Genomic DNA, 26,059 nt, shown 5'->3' with positions numbered 1-26,059 from the left:
TCGGGGGATGTCCACTTGCCAGCGGGGAGCAGACCTAAGCTGCAGTCAGACATCCTTAGCACTGCTGAGGAGGCGGGAGAGGCTCCCACCACCACCGCTGTACTGACAGCCGTCAGCCTGGCTTGTGGCTGAGCAGAGCTCACCCTGGGGGAGTGCACTGACTGCCAAGGGGCAGCTCCTGCATTGAGCGTCTGCCCCCTGGTGGTCAGTGTGTGTCATAGTGACCAGTCATTCCCAGTCATTCTGCAGTTAGGGTCAATTTGCATATTACCCTTTTATTATATAGGAGTGCCTGGCCAGCCTGGGTGAGGGGCTGATGGCTGTATGCAGGCTGGCCACAGCCCCTTCAGGGTGGGGGGTCCTGCTGGGGTGCCTGGCCAGTCTGGGTGAGGGGCTGAGGACCGTTTTCAGGCTGGCTAAGCCCCCTAGCGGGGACCCTCACCCCATGAGGGTGTGGCCAGCCTGGGTGAGGGGCTGATGGCTGTTTGCAGGCTGGCCAACCCCCCCAGCAGGGACCCTCACCCCATGAGGATGTGGCCATCCTGGGTGAGAGGCTGATGGCTGTTTGCAGGCTGGCCACAGCCCCCAGCCATCCAAGCTCCCAGGGAGGCTGGCTGGAAGCAGGTATCTGGGATTTATTTGTCTTCTATAATTGAAACTTTGTTGGCATGAGCGGAGGCTGCAGCTGGCTCAGGGCAGGCGGGAAGTTTGGCTTCCTCAATCGCCCAGGCAACCAAGCCTCCTGCTTGCTCCAGCTCCGTGGCTGCCAGCCACCATCTTGGTTGGGTTAATTTGCATATAGTCGCTCTGATTGGCTGGTGGGCATGCCTTGGGGCATAGTGAAGGTATGGTCAATTAGCATCTTTGTCTTTTATTATTGTAGATAGCTACAAAGCTGATTGTAATATCTGCTGTGCTTGAGATCTTATTTACATAATTCAATGCAAATAAAATGGTAGGATGTGAGTTGAATTTGGGGCATAATGAATTTTAGAGGTAGTGCGAAATTCACATGGAAATTTTCAGCAGGTTCTTTTTTTAAAAAAAAAATATATTTTATTGATTTTTTACAGAGAGGAAGGGAGAGAGATAGAGAGCTAGAAACATCGATGAGAGAGAAACATCGATCAGCCGCCTCCTGCACACCCCCCACTGGGGATGTGCCCGCAACCCAGGTACATGCCCTTGACCGGAATCGAACCTGGGACCCTTCAGTCCGCAGGCTGACACTCTATCCACTGAGCCAAACCGGTTTCGGCTAAGCAGGTTCTTAAAATACAGATTTGGAACTCTGGATACAGGCTGGAGTGGCAATAGGTTTTAAAAGCCATTCATAAAAATGAATACGTTTATTTACTCAGTCCTTTGACTGTTACTTAGTAAGACCCATTAGGGTGCCATGTATATAGTGGTGAACAAAACAGATGCAACCTATGTCCTTATTGAGGTAAAAAACAAATAAACAGATATATTCACAATTATAAATTGGGATAAATACTAAGTACTGTGAGGAAAACAAGGTACTATGCTAGAGACTAATGGTGCATGTTTGCCTGGTAGGGAAGGGAAAAACAAACTTAGATATGAGAAGTACTTTTATTATGTTAGAGCCAGAAATGCTAGAGAAAGCCTATAGAAAGTTGTTATATTGAGCTAGTCAGTTGCTCAGTGGTTAGAGCATCTACCTACAGATTGAAGGGTCTCGAGTTTGATTTTGGTCAAGGGCACGTACCTTGGTTGCAGACTCGGTCGGGGGACATACAGGAGGCAATCAATCTCTCTTGCATGCCTCTCCCCTTCCTTTCTATTCTCTCTAAAAAACTAATGGGGAAAAAAAATACCCTTGGGTGAGATTAACAGGAAAAAAAGTTGCTATATTTACACTGAGATCTGGTAAATGAAAAATAACCAGTTATTCAAGAACGAGGAGAAAAGCTTCCACATGGTGGAACTGGATTTTAAGGAGTAAAACAGAAGGGTGGAAAGCTTGGATATTACGTTTGCCTTGAACCTGTAAAAAAAAAAATGTGGCAATAGAGAGGATTGATTTTGAAGGAAATCTAGCCAAGTGTTCCGTCATAAGCACAAGAAGAAGTGAGTTTGAAAAGACAGTAGGATAGGAGTGAGGAGTTAGTAATGTCAAGGCCACAAGGAGCTTGAGAGCTGAGAAAAGGTCATGGGAAGCTACTGGTGATCTTTGGTTGTGATTTCAGTAGAGGAAGGGCAGAAGTTACTTTGGAAGGTGTGATATGGGTATTGAGAAACAGGCATAGAATAGAGACTAATCTTTTTCTGTTGGGCAGTAAAAGGAAGTGTAGAGAGGGGACAGTAGTTTGACAAGCTGGCATGGTAAGGAGAGCAGTGACATATAGACCAATGGGAAACAGGCAATGCAGAGGAAGAGCGTATAGGTGTGGCAAAGCAGAATTGAACATCTAAGACTTGTTTCTGCCAAGCTCAGGCCGTAATATTTTAAATTTTCTCTTTTGATAGTGCTGCTTATTTTTATTTATTTTTAATCCTTACCTGAAGATATGTTTTTATTGGTTTTTAGAGAGAGGAAGGGCGAGAGAGAAACATCGATGTGAAAAAGAAACATCGATCAGATCAGCTGCCTCCCATATGCGCTCTGACTTGGGGATAGAACCTACAACCTAAGTATGTGCCCTGACTGAGAATCAAACCCACAACCTTTTGGTGTATGGAATGACGTGTCAACAAATTGAGCCACACAGCCAGGGCTATTTTTAAATGTCAATATTCATAGTGTCATTTGGCAATATGCTTAAATTGTATTTATCTTTCTCAGATATAAATCTATAATTATAAGCCAACACTGATACTTAATTTTGCCAAAATAAAAGGATTTTGACTATTTCTTTTGCCTAAAAATGTGACATACAGAAGTAGTAATTGAATCTTCTTCCTTTGCTTTTAAGATAATTCTCTAAGATAACTGGCTGACGGCCCAGTATTCTGATGCATCATACTTTCTATGTTCCAATTCCAACCTACCTCATGTTAGAGGCAACACAAAATGAGAGATCTTGATTTAGCTCTAATTGAACTCATACAAACAAAGGCTTGCTTGATTCTTGTTTATTTAGATTATCTGTCCTTATCTGTAGTTATTAATTCTGAAGGAAAGTGAGAATAAAAATGGAGAAAATAGAGGCAGTGTTTTTTGGAAGTTTGTGAGAGTAATGGAAAAATAGTCAATCAGTTTGTTTATTTAGAGATATGAAAAGGGGCCATGTGGGCAAGAGAATGCAAGAGTGGAGAAAAGCCGCACATGAAGAAGATTGAAGTTTTGAGGAATTACGGTGAGAAATAAAGCAAAAGCATATGGGAGTGAAAGAGGAAAGCAGATGGGACATGGTTCATGTCACCTGCTTTCAGAGATGCAGGCACCGTTTTCTTGCTTTGATTTGACTTTCACAGAAAAAGGTTGAGTTTGCTAAAAACCCTGGCCCTTTCCCCTTCCGCATACATAGGAAACTCCATTATGTATAATTACGTACATTTGTACTTTAATAATTTATATGCTTTCATGCTGATTTTCTTATTGGGCTATCGTCATAATCTCTGTAAAATATAGAGATAGTGTGATCCTTCTGTAGAGAATCCACCTCTTGCGTCTTCCAACTTCTGGTGGCTGACGGCATTCCTTGCCTTGCCATATAGCTCCAATCTCTGCTTCTGTAGTCATGTTGGCTCTCCGCTTCCGTCGGTGTAATCTCGCTTGTGTCTCTCTCATTAGAACATTTGTGATTTCATTTAGTGCCCAGCTAGGTAATCCCCATCTCATGTTACATAACTGCAACACCCGTTTTCCGTATAATGTAACACTTGCAGATTCCAGGGATTAGGACCTGCCCTCTTTGAGGTCATTCGTCATTATAGGATATTTGGAACTGGAAGCTACCTAAACATTCAACAAGAAGAGATTGTTTTTTTAAAAAAGCATTGTAAATCCATAGGATGAAATTCTATGCTGCTAATAAAATGTATCTTATAGAAAAACATTAGATATTATTAAGAGATCAAAGTTATATATATGGTTCCATTTTTATAAAAATGCATATATGTGTGTATCTGTTTCCCTGGAGAAATACTGAAAGAATATATTTTTTTAAATGTTCATTCCAGGAAGCAAAATTATTTATTAAATCAATTTCTCCTTTGTCTAGAATATTGTCTGTATTTTTCATGTATTAATCATGAATATTTGTTTATATTATTAAAAATATAAATTATTTTATATTTAGAAAAATAGTCTACTTTGAGAGGAGGCTTGTTAGGAGAAGTGGCATTTGAAACAATCTTTTATTTATTTATTTATTTTTTAAATATATTTTATTGATTTTTTACAGAGAGGAAGGGAGAGAGATAGAGAGTTAGAAACATCGATGAGAGAGAAACATCGATCAGCTGCCTCCCGCACATCCCCCACTGCGGAAGTGCCCGCAACCCAGGTACATGCCCTTGACCGGAATCGAACCTGGGACCTTTCAGTCCGCAGGCCGATGCTCTATCCACCGAGCCAAACCGGTTTCGGCTGAAACAATCTTTTAAATAGCTAAGCTTTTGATGAATAGAGGTAGGGAAAGGAAGCAAGGTGAATATAGGCAAGAACAGTATGGCAAATGATCTCAGGGATATGGTGGGCCTTGAAAAGTCACCTGAGGCCAATTTAGGGATCTAGAATGCTTATTGGGCCTTGTTGTGCTCTATAATATATGGCTAGTTTATGTATTTTTAAATCACATATTTATTTGTATAAGTGATTAAGAATATATCAGATATGATTTTAATGCATTTGTGTGAGCATTTTTCATACTAAAGAATAATTTTTATAATTGTGTAACCAGTTTGAATTATCATGTTATATTCATACTTACCTAACAACATTGGCATAATTCAATTTTTATTAGCTAATGAAATTTCATCATGTTTTTCCCCCCAATTCCAGTGATTTGCAAGGAGTAAGAACACATGCTAAAAAGGATGGAAGTGACTGGATTCTTAATGGCAGCAAGGTGTGTATAGAGGGGCATTCATAGCCCTTCTCTCCAGAGTGATGCCATGGGTGACAGTGTCTCAAAGACTATTGATTATTGATTATATCTAGGGAGGCTCACACAGGAACTGAGATTATTTGAGTTCACATAGGAATTGAGTTGTTGTGTTTTGGAAACAGAATTTTGCAAATTTATATTATATAAGATCTGTTCCATTTCCGTGTTTCATTTTGCACACCTCCTCACTCATATAGAAAATACTGTTTTTGATTCCAAACAACCCTCATCAAACCAGAAAAGGGGAATGTAAGGCTCACATTTTTCAAATATGGGATTAACTATAGCAATGAATTTGATGTTGATGAGAAACTGGGGAAAACTCTTTCCTGTATTATCAGGAAGAGTTTCAAAAGATCTTAGGAGAAAAAGATACCGTTGATCGAATTTGAGAGCCCTTCAATCCTTCTGAGAGCCCATCAACCCACGATAAAATTGAAAAGCTTCTCCAAGTAAGCTTACACACAGGCTCCAGAGTAAATATATCCCTTAGAATCTAATGTCACTGATCACAGGATTTGTTTGCCTAAAACTATCTAGTATAAACTCTGTAAATATTTGTTGTTGACTGAGTGTTAAGAAAAGATGTTCATTTCCTATAAGGTCTGCATAGGCTTCTTTCTTTGAAGCATTGGGCTATTTTCCTTCTACTATTTAATAACCTTATATATGAATAATTAATGCTTCAGATAGAATATCCTATATGATAAAAGCCTAATATGCTAAGTGTCCAGTAGTCTGGTCAGCCGTTCAACTAATCAAAGTAAAATATGCTAATGATATGCTAAGGCTGCTCAACCACTTGCTATGACTTGCACTGACCACCGGGGGCAGACAGTTGACCAGCCAACCAGTCACTATGACGTGTACTGACCACGAGAGAGCAGATGCTTCAACCGGTATGTTAGCTTGCTGCTGGGGTCCGGTCAATCAGGACTGAGCAAGATGGGGTTGGACAAGCCCTGGAGCCCTCCTGAGGTCCCTCCCAGGCCCCGATCTTGCACCGGTGGGATCCCTCAGCCTGGCCTGCACCCTCTCACAATCCAGGATCCCTCAGGGGATGTCATAGAGTTGGTTTTGGCTCCATCCCACAGGCCAGGCCAAGGGACCTCACTGATGCACAATTTCGTGCACCAGGCCTCTAGTAGAGTTATAAAGTATGGATGAAATATAGAGTTAAAAACATACCTTGTCTGGTTTAGTCTTCGTGAATATGCTTTCCCCTCATCATAACTTGCACATGGACTTGGATTAGAGTGGAGCATCACAGTGTCCTTGGGGTTTTCCAGGTGTTCATTACCAATGGGTGGCTAAGTGACGTCGTGATAGTAGTGGCAGTCACAAATCGTGAAGCTCGCTCCCCTGCCCATGGCATTAGCCTTTTTCTGGTGGAAGATGGAATGAAAGGATTTATCAAGGGACGAAAGCTACATAAAATGGGAATGAAAGCCCAGGTAAGTCATACTATGAATCATATTTAGGTAATAATTGAGATTACTCAATTTGTATTAATATTTATAAATTATTGAATTTACTCAATTATGCCTTATATAGAGAACTGCATAAAGCAAATCATACCTTCCAATGCTGAATTCCTAAAATATGCTTTTCAGAAAAGATAATGGAGATTTTTTCCACCGTTCATGCAGCTTTACCTCCTCCTAGTGGTCGGCAATAAAAGTGAATCAGGATATTTTAGATATCTGCTTTAGAAATGGCAAAATTAACTAAATTATAATAGGCCTCCTATTTATGAAATTGATTAAATAAAAGGAAGAACTAAGAACAGAAAAATTTCCTATTCTTTGCTAATGACTTGGTAATTTTTTGTTGCTGAAATGAAAAACATTTTATTTAATGTGCATTAGAAACCCTTAGTCCTCAGTACCCACAGATCTGACAGTATTGGAGCCAAAATGATGGTGTATTGCACTGGAAAAGCCAGAAGTTTTGGAATTAGTTGAACCTGGGTTTGCATCCCTGGTTTACCACTGACTAGTTGTATTTATTAATTATGCCAACTTGGCTCCCAGTTGGTTTGTTGTTTTTGTTTGTTTGTTTGTTTAATGGAAATAATCTCATCAGGTTATTGTGAGATTTAAATGAAATAATTTTGTACTTAGCTGTATGATCTCTTAGGACACTGCAGAATTATTCTTTGAAGACGTACGGTTGCCAGCTAGCGCCCTGCTTGGAGAAGAGAATAAAGGCTTCTATTACCTCATGCAAGAGCTTCCACAGGTGAGAAGTGTTAAATAGAATAGAATAATATAGAACTATATAAATCCATGTATACAAAAGTTGTGATATAGCCGATCATTCGACTGTAACTTAAAGTAAAAAGAAAATACGAATTTTATAGGCTACATAAGTAAATAACTGAACTTGGGGATATTCATTCAGAGCTTATAAGTGAATAGGGAAAATAGATATTTCAGTTATTTGATTCCTTCTTGGAATGATTTTAGCTTCTGAACCACAAATCAAGAATTTGTATCTCTCCATTGAATGAATATAGAGTCTGGGCACAGTAGAAAACAGGAATAGTGAATTAATGACAGGTCAATAGGCAAACATTTAAACTGAAGCAGAGAGAGGAATAAAATGGAAGAATAGAGGATAAAAGATTTTTAAAAAAGGCATTTTATCTCAACCAAGGTGATTCTCTCTCCAAGGGGCCTAATAGTCCCCTCCTCAGGATAGGGGCAATGTGGAATAAAATCTGGCATGCCTCAGGTTTTCAGAGAAGGCGATGCATAATTTCCATTGCCTTTCTTTGGCTGCCTACATGTATACTTCAATCCCAAGTTCCTTCTGGGTAGATTATGCCTTCTCACTCACATGCTGAAGGGGGGAAAAAGAATTTATATCCCTTTGCAAAGAAATATCAGCCAAAACATTGGTAGTTTTTTGTTGTTGATTTTTAATAATACCTGGGAATCTAAAGGGGAAATGTTAAGTTCAGATGAAATAGTTTTAGCCACATAGGATCCGCCCTCACACCTGTGTTTTTGGAGTGTAGTGGCTGAGTGATCATTGAGCCTTACATAAGAGGCTGCACCTGCCTAGTAACTGCCACGGCATGGGCTAAACATGAAACTGAGACCAGGGCGAGGAACACTGGCACAGAAGTGGAATATGAAAATCACCAGCAAGATGGAATTTAACTGACTGTGGACGCTTTTACGCTAATAGGCAGAATTTAACCTATGTACTTTAAAATGTTATTTTCCACGAATATTGCAGGATATGTGCTGTTCAGAGATCAATAGATGAAAATCAACAACTTCAGAATTTCTTTTCTCATAGATACATAGAAAGAAGAGGGAGTTTAATAAATTACATATATATCTATATATAGTAAAGAAAATCAATCATAAAAATGAAGGGTTTGCTTTAGGGATCTGTTACAGATATGTCAAAATATTCTTATAAAAAAGTTAAGAACTAAGTTAATTGGAGTTTTATAAAGATTACTTATGAGATTTATTATCATTGAAATCATGTGAAAATCACTCGTTTAAGACCTAATTTCTGGGTTATAGGAAAGGCTTTTGATTGCCGAGATAGCAGTTTCAGCCAGTGAATTCATGTTTGAAGAAACCAGGGACTACGTTAAACAAAGAAAAGCTTTTGGGAAAACAGTTGCACATATACAGGTAAGCCTGTTGCCATGGTTTAGTATTAGATGATATCAATTTACCCTTCTGAAATGGGTCTAGGCTCAACATAAATATAGAGTAATTTTCATCCAGGTGGTATTAAAGTCCATGGAAGTGGATGAGATCATTGAGGGAGAGAGAGTAGACAGTAAGACAGGAAGAGGTCCTAGGACAGAAACCTGAGAAAAATATTACAGAACTTAAAGGTGAAATAGGAAGGGAAGAGCCTTCAAAGGCAACTGAAAATGAACACCTACAAAGGAGACAGCTCATAAGGCAAGCATCACAGAAGCTGAGAGAAAGAACTTCAAGTAGGAGGAAGTAGGCCCAAGGCTACTTGGAGGGAAAATATGAGTAAGGTCAAAGAGTGCCCCCTGGACATGATATGGAGGTCATTTTGTAAGGGCCATTAATGGACTCATGTGGAGGTGATGCCAGAGGAGTAAATGGAAATGAGGAAGTAAAGATACTGATGGCAGGCAACTCTTTCCTGAGTTTGGCTGTGAATATTAATTGGAGAGAAAGGGTGGGGAAGGAATAGGGGAAGGGTATATTGGGGCCAGGTGAGATATTTGGAGATTATTGTTGTTGTTATTAGGATGAAAATGCTGGAGCATATTTTAAGAACTAGAAACAGGATTTACTAAAGAGGGATAGATTGTAGGTATGGACCATATAATTAACTGCACAGGATCTGTGAGGAAGTATAAGGATATGGGTGCCAAAGCACATGGAAAGATAGGCCTTCCCATCCCAACAGGAGAGTTGCTTCCTCCATTGTAACAGGAAGAAAAGAGGAAGGGGTGGGCATGGGTTCAGCTCTACTGGTAGAAAATTACAAAAGCTCTCTTCTGAAGGCTTGCATTTCCTTACATAACAATAAGGGGAAAAGATGTGAATAAATGGGGGATGCCAGTGTTGGAGGAGAGTAAGGAAAGTTTGAAATACCCTCTTCAGAGTGAAAAATAGAACTAGCTAGAGAAATATGGTGAGCCTGCTAGCAGTGTTGAGGACCCATTCCAGTTACTGATCATGAATTTATAGGGGCACCTTCTCTGATTTTTTGTATATCAGCCTTTCTAGAAGGTTTTAGCGGCCTAGGTTCAAGCACAGAGGAAGTGGATGATGGTGTTTAATTAAGTGTGGGTTTTGCCAGTATTTTAAGGTATTTTCAAAAGAATGCAGTATATGGTGGCCATAATCACTAAATATTCCAATCAAATTTTAGACCCTCAAGTGTCACCTTAAATCAGTGGTTCTCAACCTTCCTAATGCTGCGACCCTTTAATACAGTTCCTCATGTTGTGGAGACCCCCAATTTCATTGTTACAAATTGAACATAATTAAAGCATAGTGATTAATCACAAAAACAATATGTAAATATATATGTGTTTTCCGATGGTCTTAGGCAACCCCTGTGAAAGGGTCGTTCGACCCCCAAAGGGGTCACAACCCACAGGTTGAGAACCGCTGCCTTATATGAAGGAACAGTTTATTAACAATGCAGTCGTCCAATTGTTGAAATATTTTATCAGCAAAAAGAAAACACCTGGATTTGGAAATCTACTTGAAAAGTTTTAAGTAGAATTGTAACCGAATGCAGGTATGGCTTCCTGCTGCAATGAAAGCCAAACTCCTAAGACAGGTGCTGGTAAGAAGGAAAACAGTTTATTCAAGTGCCAGCAACCTGAGAAGATGGGACTCTCATCCCAAAGGCCATCTTAACATCTCAGTGCAGGCTAGGGTTCTTAGCAGGAGGGATAGGGAAAGCAGAACAAATAAATGAGGGGCAGGAGGGTTGAAAGTTCTCTATGTATAAGTTAGCATCAGTCCATTCAGATGATTATTTTCAAAGCGGGCAAGTGAAGGTCCAGTTTTTATGGTTGAACCAGAACATCTGGTTGTTGGAGTCAACCTCCTTTCCTGAAGATAGTTTCTGTAATATGCTCAAAAGGTTGTTAGTGATTTATGGCCGGCATGACAAACCGGGCCTTCGTGTTAAGGTATACCTACTCTTCCCTGATTTGGCGAGATGCATTGTTCATTATATGTTATTTAATTAAGAAGGTTATTTTCTTGGTTAGCATAAGATTTCATATATATCCCCCATAACAGAATGACTTGGCTGAAAGGCCTTGTGAAGGCAAAAGGAGAAATGAACACAATGGTAGCTTTTTAGAAGCAACATTATAGAAAGCAAATTCAGTTAAATTTACTGAATCCAGTTAAATCTTAGCATAGCTCCTCAAATATCTGTGGTTTAGGCAAGTTGTATTATCTCTCTCAGAGTATTTTCTTATTTGTAAGATGTGAGTAATATCACCCCATAGATTACTATGAGCACTAGATGAGGTAACATACATGAAGTGCTCAGAATATTGTCTGGCAAAGTAAGCTCTCGTTAAATTAGCTGCCCCACCCCACCCCCTTATTTAATATCTTCCTCTATTTTGTTCCAATAGAGGGAGTCTTTTTTATCAGTTGGACAAACTCTATGTCATTTTGGGACCTATTTGCTACCTATATGTTCATCAACTTAACATTTTCCCATTCTAAAAATATGTCTTTCCATCCTTATTGAGATAACAGCTCTAAATACAGTTGTTCTGAATTTGTAAACATAAGGCACACACCTGGTCAAGACAACATTTTTTAAAACAGTATGATTTGACCTCCCTAGATATTATACTTTATATTCCCTTTCATTTATGTATCACTGATTTACTGATATTAATGATTCTCGATGACTGCCCTCTTCCCCAGGCATTTAGAAGAGTCAGGGAGGATAGTACAGAGACTTGAGATGTGAGCCCTGGAGTCTAGTGTTGTTAAACATTCTGTAACTCAGAGATCACCAACTAATTTCTCACTCAAATGCCAGTAGTCTCCCCCTGAAAAACACCAACATCCGTTGTTTCACTGAGAAAATATTTATTGATCGCCTTCGAAAGGTTGTGCGCTCAGATGTAATTTCATAGGTGTGACTCTGGAAGTACACACTCAGGAGACTTCTAGCAATACGAAGGGAGTAATACTACTGGGAATCACTCTGTGACTGTCCCAGCTTTACCCAAAATAGAATTAGTGTCATTTGCTTCTGAAATCCAGCCACCACCACTTTCACATAAAAATGCTTATTAAAAACATTCAGCCCTGACCGGTTTGGCTTAGTGAATAAAACATCGGCCTACGGACTGAAAGGTCCCATGTTCGATTCCGGTCAAGGGCATGTACCTTGGTTGTGGGCACATCCCCAGTAGAGGGTGTGCAGGAGGCAGCTCATCAATGTTTCTCTCTCATAGATGTTTCTAACTCTCTGTCCCTCTCCCTTCCTCTCTGTAAAAAATCAATAAAATATATCTTAAAAAAAACAAACACATTCAAACCCTAGACAGTTTGGCTCAGTGGATAGAGCATCAGCCTACAGACTGAAGGGTCCCGGGAGTTTTATTCTAGTCAAGGACATGTGCCTCGATTGTGGGCTTGATACCCAGCCCTGGTCATGGCTCATGTGGGGGGCAACCAATCAATGTGTCTCTCACACATTGATGTTTCTCTCTCTCTGTCTCTCCCCCTCCACTCTCTCTAAAAATCAATGGAAAAAATATCCTCAGGTGAGAATTAACAAAAAAAATAAAATTAAAATAAAAATGAACTAAATAGATACATTTTCCATCCCCTTAGAAATAGACAATTCCTATATTTATGGAATTCATATTAAATCACAACAAAGATGACTATAATATTATCCAGATTGTATAACTAAGAATGTTAAATGTGTTTTGACATTTTCTGGATTTTAAATATGCAGGAAATATTTGTTAATATATATGTAATATATATGTAAAATACCAAAAAAAGAAGAAATAGTTTTAATCCTTTTCAAAGCAGGTGCCATTTTTTGGTTGCCTTCTTTCAAAGGTAGTTTCAAAAGTAGCATTCTGCTTCCACCACTATATTATTGTCAAGTAGTATTTTCCAAGTAAATGTATGTTTTGAGAATTCTGATATATTTCTTCTAATTTTTCTGTTTTATCTAAATATATTTGAATAATATTTTCATATTGAATCTAGGAATTTAATCTATTCAGAGAAGATGAATGACCAATACATGCCTACACAGCCTATTCTAGTGCTGGGTACACTATGGTTCTGGTTATTAAATTGAAATAGAAGACCTTTAAATGCCATATTATACTTAGCCAAATGTCATTTTATGAGCACATAACAATTCTGTTTTCTTTCTCTTTTTTATCCTTGAATTTTGAACATGTTGATCCTCTCTGACTTTTTGGATGCATTTCACAAAAATTTGTTTTCTTTTTAAGATGGAGACCTACCATATTTAGTCTTATCCGGGTAGTTCAGTTGGTTGGAGCATCATTATGATATACCAGGTTTGAGGATTTGATCCCTGGTCAGGCACATCCAATGAATATGTAAATAAATGAAACTACAAGTTGGTCTCTCTCTCTCAAATCAATCAATAAATTTTTTATAAGATGGAGATCTATCATACTTAAGTAGCTATAGGATTTCCATTTCATTTCATTCATACTTTCCATATTTGATGTTGTCTTATGATTTTTCATGGAATAGACAATAAAACAGTAAAATTCTGATATTCAATAATTATAATGACTGTCATTTGTCATTATTTTGCATTGTGCCTGTGTACCAGACATTGCTAAATGGATTGTCTCATTTTTTTTTTCACAGCAACTCTGCATAATAACTATTATATTTATCCTTATTTTACAGATAAGGAGATTGAGGCATAGAGAGGTTAAGTAACTTGCCCAAGATTACACAGATATTCTAACTCCGGAACCTACACTCTTAATTCAGGCACTAGTCTTACTACCCGGAAATTTAAGGTAGATAGACTTTATTCTTTTTCCTTCCCTTCCTACATGTTCACCCATGTTCAATGAAGTGAAAATTCAGTGTTCTTTCTTAACACAAGCTTTAGTTATTTCCTAGGTGGTATGTGCTCTTGATTCTAAAGACACAAAGTATTAGAAAAAGAAATAGGAGAAGAAAACAACACTTCTTTCTCACATTCCTCCAAAAACCGAATATCCAGTTCTTAAGATCTTGAGTATAGGATTAATTAACTACAATATTAGATAGCAAACCTAAGATGTTATATTTTATATTTCAGGCACAACATATGAGAGTTCAACTAATGGTGTTGTTTAAATGGAATACTGGGGCTAGATAACTTTCCAAGGTGTCTTCCATTTCCACAATTCTATGATTCTAAGAATTTTTTTTTTTTTTTTACTCAGAAGTCTGAAAGAGACTCTATCTGGTCTACTTAATAACTTAAGGAAATTTTTTTAATGCTAGCTGCAATATTATCTATTAGCAACTGTTAATGAATGTTAAACAATACTGCTATGAGCATGTTGATCATTCACAAAAAGTACCTTGCTAATGTGTGGTACAATTAGTAACTGCTGTTCATTAGAGAATAATTTCTAAAAGTATGACACAGTGTCTGAAAAGCAAAGAGCAAATAGTAACACCCAACTCAATGCCAAGAACAGGTAAATATTTAATCTCTGTATCTCCGGAGAGTGAATGATGTACCACTGGAGGCATTCATTCCTTCAGACCTCTGGACCTCGCTGAATGCGCTGACACAGAATTCTAAATGAGCCCATACTGGTCTGAAATTTAACTTCAGCCTCTGGAAGCTCCCAGCATTCCCATTGGAACAGCTCTCATATGAGAGAATTGGTCTTAGAGTTCTTGATCCTCTCCTATAAATAGTGCATAAATTCTCAAACGTGCCACCCACTGGGGTGGATAGGGCAAAAGTGTCTTGAGACTTGTCAGGTTCCCCCTTATTTTCCAAATGGAGGGTCACTGAACTGAGATGGAAGCAGGCTTCGAACTGAGTTTCAGGGATTTCTGTGGAACATAGCCTCATCTGTTTTCAGCGCATAGAAGAGTATTTCCCCACCTTTTTTCATTCCTTGTTTCCTCTTTAGATTTTCTATGAGTAAATGCGGATATGTGGGGTGGGGGTGGAAAACTTTGTGCTGATGAAAGGGTAAGGAGTTGGCTTAATTAAGCGAGTAGAAAGAGAAATAGAAAAAATAATGGAAAGAATGAGAAGGTTTAAATGTTCTGAATTAGAGTCCAAGGCACAGAGGTGGGAAAAGTGTGTCATCAGCCTTCTGACTGCTTGGTTTTGGAATCGTTAGATGCCAGTCACGTTGTCTGTTTCTAGAACAGGATGGTGTGAAGCTAAGTGAAAGGCAGTCAGTTGGATTTTTCCTCAGCACAGCCGTTATGTTGGTACACTTACAAGGAATCTGTTCATCAGAGTACCTACTCTCTCTGACACACCCTGGTCTTGCCTGGTCCTGGGTCTGATTAGACTCCTTTTCTACCCTTTTCCGGAAATGTAAAGTACCCAAACTTCCCCCACCACAGCTATCCTGAAAGGTTTAGTTTTATGGTTTGAGAATTGCTGTAACCAGGAGTAAAGGCAGCATCCTCTGAGAATCTGGTCCCCAAAACCTTCCTCTGAGAACTCAGTCATGACTTTGGACTTGCCAGTGTGGGGTACATTTAATTTCTAGTTTAAGTTTCACTGAGTCACTGTGTCACTAACTTCCATGCCTTTAATTCGCCACAGTGTAGGTCTCACTCACATATTCCACAGCAGAATGATCAGAACTCTATTTCTATCTGAATTTCCACAAGGAAGGTGGAGCCAGCTGACCATAGCTGGACCTGGAACCCAAGAGGCCAATTAATGCAGTGCCTTTTTTGGAGTAGAAAGCCAGTATTTCAAATCTAAGCCAGTTCCTGAAGGAGGTTCAAGGGTTGGTGCGTAAAGAGCCCAGATATAAACTTAAAGTTCAAGGTGTGGGAGCCAAGAGTCAGGAATACAAGAAAAGGTGATTGAAGCGAGAGCAGTTGAGATGATTGAGAATGGTCTAGATGAGATGATTTTCAAGGGCACTGTTGGTTGTCTATGGCTAACAGGAGAAGGTATATAGGTATATTAGTGCTAACAATTCCTGACCATCTAATTCAAGTTAGAGATTCTTCTAGACAAGCTATTGAGAGAGAGAAGAAGAAGGGTGGGGAGAATTCAGAAGAGGTTGAGGGTACTGGACTCTGATCTCTTGAGATTTTAGTTCTTTTCTTTTATTGCATTTTACAGATCTAGAGTAAATATTTTGCAATATAAAATAATATTTTGTATGTTGTCACTCCAGCTTGTTACTTTATTTTTTTCCAAGGTAAAGAAGCAAAATAGAGGAATGTGATTACTTAATTTCACTAATAGAGAAAATGTCTTCATGGGTTTAGATTCCAGAGGAAAATACGTTTTTTCAGCAGCTGTACCTACAGGACTGTACCACAAGATGGTGCTCACCCATCAGTCATGCTGTTTTCAAGAAGCTTCCCTACATGGTCTAAAACTTTTTCATCTAAGACATCAGATAATTATGTATTTATTTTTGCATCTTTTTCTTACAAGTTTCCTTAGCATTGAAATACAGCAGCATTTAAATTTAAGCTCTTTTGTAAACATATGCTTGTTTTTTGTTGAAGGAAAGAAAAACACACAACCCAGTAATTCCACTTTTGTTTTGCTCTAACAATCTTCTATTATATTATGTTTGATGTACTAGGTAACTCAAAACATGCTTTTCTACCATGCTCATTTTATTCTTCATTTCCTTTCAACTCAAGACGGTGCAGCATAAACTAGCAGAATTAAAAACACACATTTGTGTAACCAGAGCTTTTGTGGACAGCTGTATCCAGCTGCATGAAGCAAAACGTCTGGACTCTGCCTCGGCTTCCATGGCGAAATACTGGTATGCAGGCTACAGTAATTAAAATGTGGTGTTTGTGTAGACTGTTATGGAATTCTCTTAAGTTTAAACTCAGCCTGGAGGGTCCTGAAGGAAGAAGGCTGAGTCAATGTAAGCTAGCAATAAGAACCACCTTATAAAAAATGCTGAAAGGTTCCATCTAGCCTACTTATAATATGCTAAAAATTACTCGAGTTGGTATTTAACTTTTAGCATGCCATTGAAAATAAGCACTAAGAGACTGAAGTAGGATGACTGATTAGTTTATTTAAGTTTAATTTAAAATTATCTGAAGAGTGTCAGTATAGTGAGACCAAAAATTTACAGTAAAACTTGAAGTCCTAAAGAGTCACAGTTCTTTCATTAAATAACAATCATTAATTTTTTTTTGAGACAACATTTTGATATCTGTGAAATGAGTAGCTTGGACAGGATTTTCCTATTCAGGGTGTTTTCAGATCAAAGAAAAATTTCTGAAGAATTGACTGTCCACTCAAAACTTGTACATGCTCTATTAAGTGAAAGGAAAGAATATCCTATTATGTTCAGAAAGACTTTCATTTGTGCTAAAGTTGATTAGCAATGGTATTAAAGGTGAGTTGATTGAAAAAAGATTCCTACAAGGCTTCTGTATACTTTATGATGCAAGAACATAGTTTAAATCAGAGTCTGGACATGGGTTTGGTCTCTGTTTTAAAAGCAAACATTCTCACATCTCATTAGCCCAAAATAACCTAGAAAAAATTCCTGTCATTATTCATTAACTTGTGTTCAGTTCAGTCAGAAGTAGAATGGGAAAACATACAGAACAGTGCTTTCTGTAATGATTCCAAAATAATAAAATTGCCAGGTTGAAATTGAGGTGGAATTACTAGGAACTTGCACTTTGGGAAGGGGAGACATTTACAGCAAGTTTCTTGTTAGTTTAAAAAGTGTAAAAATAGCTTTAGGTATTTTCAGAAAAGAGATATTTGGATAATTATGGACTTCACTGTCCTTGAAAACACCGGGTTTACAGACGCATAAACATATGGCATTTCATCTTGTAGCAGAGTAAGCAACTAGTTATAGTCTGGTAAATAGTTCACTGAAGTACTTACCAAATACAAAAATGTATAGAATTCCAAATATTATTACCCTTGAGTCTTGTCTATTAATCATTATACCATTATTGTATTTCTTGGGAACATCCTCACCTGTCCTATTGGAGTTAAAAATTATTTTTAATAGGAAAATGTGTCCATGCTTACCTTTGCTTTGTTTCACACTACTGAAAAATATTTTGAAAGTAATTCTGAACTAACTGATCTTTTATGTTAAGATGAATAAAAACCCTTTAATGATAGTTGAAATTATTGTGATAAGATCAGAAAAGAATATTTCTCAAGTATTTCATATTGTCTCAAGGACAATAATTCCTACATAATCTTTAATAAGTTTCCTATATGATAACATGCACTTTAACAGTAGTGAACCCTCCTTAGGCTTTCATTTTTACTTTCAGTTTATTTCTGAAAACCCTAAAAAAAATTTTTCCACAATTATTTGAATTCAGACTAGTAGCGTTAAGGTAGGAAGTGACATTTTGGGGGTAGGGGGTTATGACATAATTCAAAGACAAAAGGAAATAGGTAATTGTATAATTATACTGTTAACTTAGATCAGGGGTCCTCAAACTTTTTAAACGGGGGGCCAGTTCACTGTCCCTCAGACCGTTGGAGGGCCGGACTATAGTTTTTTAAAAAAAACTATGAACAAATTCCTGTGCACACTGCACATATCTTATTTTTTTTTTAAATATATTTTATTGATTTTTTACAGAGAGGAAGGGAGAGAGATAGTCAGAAACATCGATGAGAAACATCGATCAGCCGCCTCCTGCACATCCCCCACTGGGGATGTGCCCGCAACCCAGGTACATGCCCTTGACCGGAATCGAACCTGGGACCTTTCAGTCCACAGGCCGACGCTCTATCCACTGAGCCAAACCGGTTTTGGCCACATATCTTATTTTGAAGTAAAAAAACAAAACGGGAACAAATACAATATTTGTATTTGCATGTGGCTCGCGGGCCGTAGTTTGAGGACCCCTGACTTAGATCATATAGAGAATCTAAATAAAGTGGACCAACTTCAAGTTTTTACTATATCCCTCTCAGGCATAAAGTGGCCAAAACCTAATCGTCTATGCTTTCCACATTTTGTTTATAGCTTTAACAAAAACTCAGCCAAAAATATAATTGATGAAGAAGGTATTCATTATGTGAAAATTCTCCTGAGATTTATTTCATGTGTAATTTATACACAATTACAATTATATCTCTGGTGGGCTATATGCCTACTTTTAATTGTTCGATAAATGTATGCATTTGATAAATAACTTGTTTCCTGATTGTGAAGCACCTCATGCAAATCCATTTCAAATATTCCATTTCTGTTTTTTATTTTGTTCATCTAGGGCATCTGAGTTACAGAACAGTGTGGCTTATGACTGCGTGCAGCTCCATGGCGGTTGGGGATACATGTGGGAGTACCCAATTGCAAAGTGAGTATGACTGTTCTGTTACACTCCTCTGCCAATGTGAAGAAAAAGGGAAATTACTGAACTTTGTACACTGAAGGAAAGAAGGTGCAAAGTCTTCATTTTTCAACTGACTACAGAGTGTATTCAAGCAGATGGAACAGCATTCTGTTATTGGCTCACCCCGAGGATTTTGTCATTTTTAAAGGAAGTGAAGAGAGCAGTATCCTAAAGCATAAAGCTTGGCTTTATTTGAATTCTTATTCAGGACTAATATCACTTTTGAAATTGTTACGTAATATGTTATATTTTATAGATTAACCACAATTATTCAGGTTATTTTTCCGTTTGTTACTCTGATAAACAATGCAACAACAAACACCTTATTACATGTATCTTAGATACATGTGTTTTCTATTGTAACAAGACAGAGTCTCAAAAGTAGTATTGCAAGTTCAAAAGTATGCATATTTTAAATGTTTATAATTTCCAGATTATTTCCTCCAGGTAGTAGCAACTCATACTTAAATGAACAAAGACCGATGACTTTCCTCCTAAGCTATGAATGTTACTGTCTTTTAAACTTTGTGCTAATCTAATGGGTAAAAAAAAAAGTTGTCATTCTTCCTTTAATTTGCATTGACTATTAATTATTTTATTTTATTTTACCATTTTAAGAACACTTAAGATGAGATCTACTCTCTTCACAAATTTTTTTTATTGATTTTGAGAGAGAGAGAGGAAGGGAGAGAGAGAGATAGAAACATTGATGAGAGAGAAACATCATAGACCTGAAACATCCCCTACTGGCAATGGACCTGAAACCCCAGCATGTGCCCCGACCAGGAATCAAACCGGTGACCTCTTGGTTCCTGGGTTGACACTCAACCACTGAGCTGCACCGGCCAGGCACTTCACCAATTTTTGAGTGTACTATAGTGTATTGTAAGCTATAGGTACAATGTTGCAGTATGGACCTCTAGAGCTTATTCATCTTGCTTAATTGAAATTTTAAGCCCATTATTAGTAACTTTCCATCTTCCCCTCCCCTTAGTCCCTGGCAACCAAGATTCCTTATTGAGTCTGTGGATTTTAGATAACTCATATAGGTGGAATCAGTGTGGTATTTGTCGTTCTGTGACTGGCTTATTTCACTAAGCAGAAGTCTTCAAGGTCCTTCCAAATTATCACATGCTGCTGAGTTTCCTGTTTTTAAGGTTGAATAGTATTCTACTATATGTATACACTACATTTTCTTTACCCATTTATCTGTCCAGGAACAGTCAAGCTGTTTCCACTTCTTGGCTACTGTGAATAATACTGCATTGGACGTGTGAGTGCTAGTATTGCCTGCAGGTCCTGATTTCAATTCTTTTGAATAAATTCCTACAAGTGGGATTTCTGGATCATATGGTAGTTTTATTTAATGTTTTGAGGAACCATTATGCTGTTTTCATAGCAGCTGTACCATTTTGCATTTCCCTACAACCATAGGCAAAGTTCCAGTTTCTCTACATCCTTGTCAATATTTGAGGCGATTTCTAATTGTGATTTTGATTTGCATTCCCCTGATGGTTAGTGACGTTAGCGTTTTTTCATATATATACCTGTTGGTCAATTATATTTCTTCTATGGAAATGTCACTTTTTTTAAATTAGAAAAAGAGGAAAGACCCTACAGAAAAATCAGCCTGCGTATGAAAAGAATTTAAGTTTTCATATCTTAAATATTTGATTATTTTTCTCTAAAAAAAATGAAAGTATTTTTTTCCAAATAGAAATTTTATTTCCTTCAAACTAAAATAATTTAAATGATGGCATTACATATGAATATCCTTGCTATAAGTTCAAAGCAATACCAATTTATCAATAAGGCAGCATCCTTTTCTATATTTCTTCCTCTATTTCATAATCTCATAATTTATTCTTTCCTTCTTTCCATAAATCTTTGCCTCAATAATCTCTCCCTGGCAATTCTCACCACTCTAGAAAATATATTCTCCTCTTATTTAGCAATATTTTCAGCTTATAAAATTTTCCCGAGGAAGTTTCTGCTGTCTCAAGAGAAGTCAAATTTAGTTTTGAATCAGAGAATGGGAAAGCTATGGACTTCTAAAAACCTTTTCTAATTTTAATCTAAATACAGATATGTAAAGGGGAAATTATCAAATTAGCATTCAAACTGACTTTCAAATGCATCATTTTGGCAAGCATAATTGAAAACATTTGATATACTTTTAGTCCTTAACGAGGAAAATAAACATTTTATTAAAGTTACATTAAGAACAGAAGCTTCGGCATAGATATAATTTACTAATTTTCTGTAGCCATTGGGCAGCTTGTAAAGCTTTAATCACAGGATGTATATAATTTATAACCTTTTATAAAATCTCAGCAATAAGTAGGGCTTTTTCCTTTCTTGGGACTGGGCATGAAGTAGCTAAACAATTTTTTTTAAATCAATCCTTGGGTTTGGATTTCAGTAGATCCTTTTAGAACTACTTCAAACAAGTCTTAATCCAACACAGATTTATTTATTTATTTTTTTACTTTGCATTGTCATGAAATCAAAAGTAAACACTGAATTATGCTAGCACAAATTAAATCATTACTGAAATTTTTCCTGTACATTTTCATGTTTTACTCACAATATTAGTCCATTTCCAATATTCACTAAGCTAGGAAAGTAGAATAATAATGGGTGTGTGTATTTTTCTACTCAATTGTGCAGCAGCTGTCACTGCTGGGCAAGAAGACAAGTGGTAGCTCGGTGTTTGTCTGGTTTAGTTTGGGTTCTGAGGAAGGCCGATGAGGTGAAGAGGAGTGAACTACGTACATGGCCCAAAAGGCTATTCCTTCAGACCAGTAGCAAGCAAACACTGCAGCTGGATGGCTTCATATTTGAAATCCCTGGAAATGTTCAACGAGACTGCTATTTTTCTTCCCAAGACATAGGGAAGGAATTTTTTAATATAAAATAGCAAGAGAGAACATAATAGATAATATCAAAAAACTTAATGAGAAACCGTAGGCAGTATGTGGATGTGTACAGACTGTGATTTAATAGGGGAAAAAATCATTCTATTTGTGTTTCTTATGTCCTCAGATTAAGCTATATTGTGTGTGTGTGTGTGTGTGTGTGTGTGTGTGTGTGTGTGTGTGTCTGAATCTTGGTTTCACAAATAAAAGAGGTGCTTTTTTGTTTTATTTCATTTCATTGGTTTGTTTTTAAATAACTGCTCTTTAGCATGAATTACTTCAGTCTTACCCATTAGGCCTGGGGCCTGTGAGAAGTGAGGCTTACTCTCTGCCATTTCAAGATTCCCTGCCATGCTAGGAAGAGCAGCCTGGGATACAGAGCTTCGACATTTATGTGGTTAAACATTTATTCTGCTGTCTTTCCCTGTTAATTCTAGTTGATGACTGAATTTAATTAGTAACCTATAAAAAGGTCTACTGATCTCTTGTCATTACCAATTCCATTGGAACTTCTGTAATGTGAAAAAAAAAAAAAAAAAAAAGACCAACCCAGACCAAAAATGTCTGAAAGCATTGAGGTTGCTGAAGTAGATTGAAATGCTAGGCAGGCCCTCTAAATGCAAGGGCTGGATTTTGCAGGCAACAGTGGAATGTGTTCAAAAGAAAAAAATATATATTTGAAAACACTAATGTCTCCAGATTTCAAGTTTCTTCAGAAAGTTGGTATGGAGACACTAAAATTCCTTTGTAATACAATAAATCAACTCAGTCAGTATTTACTGAGTGCTTACTCTTTGCAGGGCCCTATGATAAGCATGAAGAAGGATAAATACAGAATTGGTCATGTTCCTAGAGAGCTAGCACATTTCAAATTTCAATTTTTAAAAAAAGATTTTGTGCTTGAAAAAGAAATGCCATTGAATTTCTCTACTAGGAAAGTCCAAAGCTCAATAACTAGTCCTATATGCCTGAGTCAATGAAACTATTGTGATATAATAAAAAAGATACTTGCAGGATACCTACCTTCTCATTGCAGTCTGCCAATTATCTATTTGCCCATTAAATAGTAAATGTATTAACTTCTCTGTACCTCAGTTCCTTTAGCTGGAAAACAATATAATATTTATTCTCTCTGCCCCCAGAGCTGAGAGAACAGGTAAAAACAACTATACAGTGTCATGGTTACGGTCATGCCTACCAAAAGTGAATTTTTTATAACTGTGTGTGTGTGTGTGTGTGTGTGTTTGTACGCGCACGCGCGCACATTCTAGTGGACTCAGACACTCAGTATTTTAACCTCAGACACCACTGGAGTGACTATTAACCATTTCCAAAAAAATAAGTTACTTGTTAACTTTGTGGGAAGTAATATTTTCTACAGCATCAGTTTATACCCCTGATGGCAGCAGCAGTGGTAGAATGTTAGAGAATATGTATTTTCTCTTTTGTTTTCTATGAAACCAGTGGATTTCAACTTCTTTGGGAATAATGAAAGATAACAAGAAATTAAAACATTCTATCAATATCTATCTAAAATGCCCTCTTTTAGAATGCTATTATATGTGCTGAATTTTACAAAATTAAATTAAAACAAACTTATAGATGTTACTTTGAATTTGTAACCTCTTTAAGCAAACTAAAACAAAGCTATACAGGTGATTACTATCTTAATAGAATTTGATAATTATACCAGTCAAGGATGAAGGCCATACTGGAAAAAAGTAATTATGAAAAACATGTATTACTTGGATTTCATTAATTGAATACCTTAAAGTAATTAAGAGTTACATCGTAAGACAAAATGTATAATTTCTAATATCTTTAGTCATTCAATCATCTTCTGATTTATCCAGAGCTTACGTGGATGCCCGAGTTCAACCAATCTATGGTGGTACCAATGAAATAATGAAGGAGCTGATTGCAAGAGACATCGTCCGAGACAAATAGACATCTGCCCACATCCTGGAATCCTATTACAACTAATCTGGTTTTAAATCTACTCAAGATAAAATGCAACCTGGACAGGGTGGAAATACTAAACATGTCTTCATATGCTGTCTTATAGAAAAAAAGTCAAATGTAAATATAAGATTAACACAAAGAAAGAAGAAATATTTGAATCCAAAGATTCTAAAATTCTTCAACATAAGGTTAACTTTTATAATTTTTTACATAGCTAAAAGGTGAAGATTTTTCTGATTCTAGAAGCCTTAGTGCCTCACTTTCCCCTAAAATTCTAATAAAGCATAATTGCTTAAATCTTTAAAATTGAGGCAGAAGTAATTTTGTTATTATACTACAAAAACATTAATAGTACTTACAGCACATTTACTTTAAAAGGGAAAAAATATAATTTAGAATTGTAAATAATTTCAACTATTTTTTGGTCCAAATTTCCTAGAACAGTAGAATTCTACCACCTACCCCAAGATCCTGTTTTTAAGTAATGGAACCCGTTCTTCAAACAAAAGCTCATGCAGAGTCCCTGTAAAATGCTGATAAATGAAGAGCTGCTCTAGTTGAATCAGGAAGCCTTCTTAGGACTCAGCTAAGCCTTTGCCTAACCCCATTGGAGAATGCTGTTTGTTCTCATCTGCTGACACCTGGGCTTGCAACAGAATTCCAGCCCAGTTTTGTAGGAGGACACAGAAGAATCCACCATCCTTTAGATTTAAGCTATTGGTACATTTTATCAGTATCAAAACAGTGACTTTTATTTTGGAAGAGTGTGCTTTTTAAGTTAATTTAATGAATACTTCATGTCTCTTATATGCCAGGCTGTTAAAAATATGATGACAAATAAAACTGGCAAGACTCCTACTAAAAAATGAAGAAACAAGTTATAATAAATAATGTAAGAAGTAAATAAACAAGATAATTTCAAATCATAAATGCAGTAAGAGAAATAAAGTAAACATTTAAAATAGGAAAGGGAGGAAACATTTGACTTGAGACATAAAAGTAATTCTTATCAAAAAATAAGCCATTAATTTAATTTGTAAACTGTTAGCATCATTTCAGTACTTGTTTTTCTTTGCATATACTGGTGAAACCGTGAATAAAGTAGTTTGTAAATGGAAACAAATATATGTATTCTTGGTGTTGTTGTAATTTATTTATTTAAACATTATTTTTAATGCAATCTTTACAGACTTGCTAGAGCAGAGGGGAGAGAAAATACTTGGATACCATTCCTGGAATTATACACCTTTGATTTGTGCTTGGGTGGAAGTTTGTATGATTGCCAGCTTGCATTAATGATATGCATTAAACACCAAAATGAGCTAAAATAATATTTTATTAGATATTACTGTATTTGCAGCTTTCACCTCCCTCATGCCACCAGGAAACAGTATAGAATCAGATAGACCAAGCTCCTCACCTCAGCGCCTTTCCTTTTCTTTCTCAGTCTTAAACAAAACTATATTTTAGGAATACAACACCTTTAGGATACAAAGTAAATTGGCATAGTAGAAAAACTCTGCCATGTAGAAGTAGACAGACTGAGTTTGAATGATAACCCTGTCATTTAGGAGCCACTGGGCCCTGGGAAATTTATTTAACTTAGGATTCTTTCAGGTGCAAATTACAAAAGAAACCCAATTCACACCATCCCAAGCGAAAACTTGAGTGTGCTAGCTGAAAAGGTTGGGGAGTAGCTCATATAATCTAAAGAACTGTAGAAACTACAGTCTCAAGGGCCTGATTCTATGGCTTAACACCTGCTAGCACTTACACTATGTACACTTATTTTTACTTTTCTTTGCAAATTGGCCTATTGGAAACTGCAGAGAAATTTCATTACAGGGCCTATAAAAATGACCTTGGGCTGCCCCAGGGCCACATCCTTGAGCACAATCCTATCTAATAAAAGACAAAAAGGGTAATTGACCATACCTCTGCTACACTTCCCACTGGCTAATCAGCAAGATATGCAAATTAACTGCCAACAAAGATGGCGGCTGGCAGCCAC

General features: G+C 37.1%; 1 protein-coding gene across 1 annotated transcript in view; it reads left to right on the top strand.

Annotated features, from left to right (window-relative positions):
- The window catches only part of ACADL (acyl-CoA dehydrogenase long chain), a 38,968-nt gene extending 13,790 nt beyond the window's left edge, over positions 1-25,178 (top strand). Inside the window, exons 5-11 of the mRNA XM_081095232.1 lie at positions 4,973-5,039; positions 6,368-6,532; positions 7,218-7,319; positions 8,624-8,737; positions 16,463-16,590; positions 19,046-19,132; positions 23,940-25,178. Of these exons, the coding sequence (XP_080951358.1) occupies positions 4,973-5,039; positions 6,368-6,532; positions 7,218-7,319; positions 8,624-8,737; positions 16,463-16,590; positions 19,046-19,132; positions 23,940-24,033 (757 nt within the window). The 3' untranslated portion in view covers positions 24,034-25,178. The remainder of the gene's footprint in view (positions 1-4,972; positions 5,040-6,367; positions 6,533-7,217; positions 7,320-8,623; positions 8,738-16,462; positions 16,591-19,045; positions 19,133-23,939) is intronic.
- Positions 25,179-26,059: the final 881 nt, after the last annotated feature.

Source organism: Myotis nattereri (genome assembly GCF_964212035.1).
Source record: "Myotis nattereri genome assembly, chromosome: 7".
Classification (NCBI taxonomy): Eukaryota; Metazoa; Chordata; class Mammalia; order Chiroptera; family Vespertilionidae; genus Myotis; species Myotis nattereri.
This window is presented reverse-complemented; position numbering and strand designations above follow the sequence as displayed.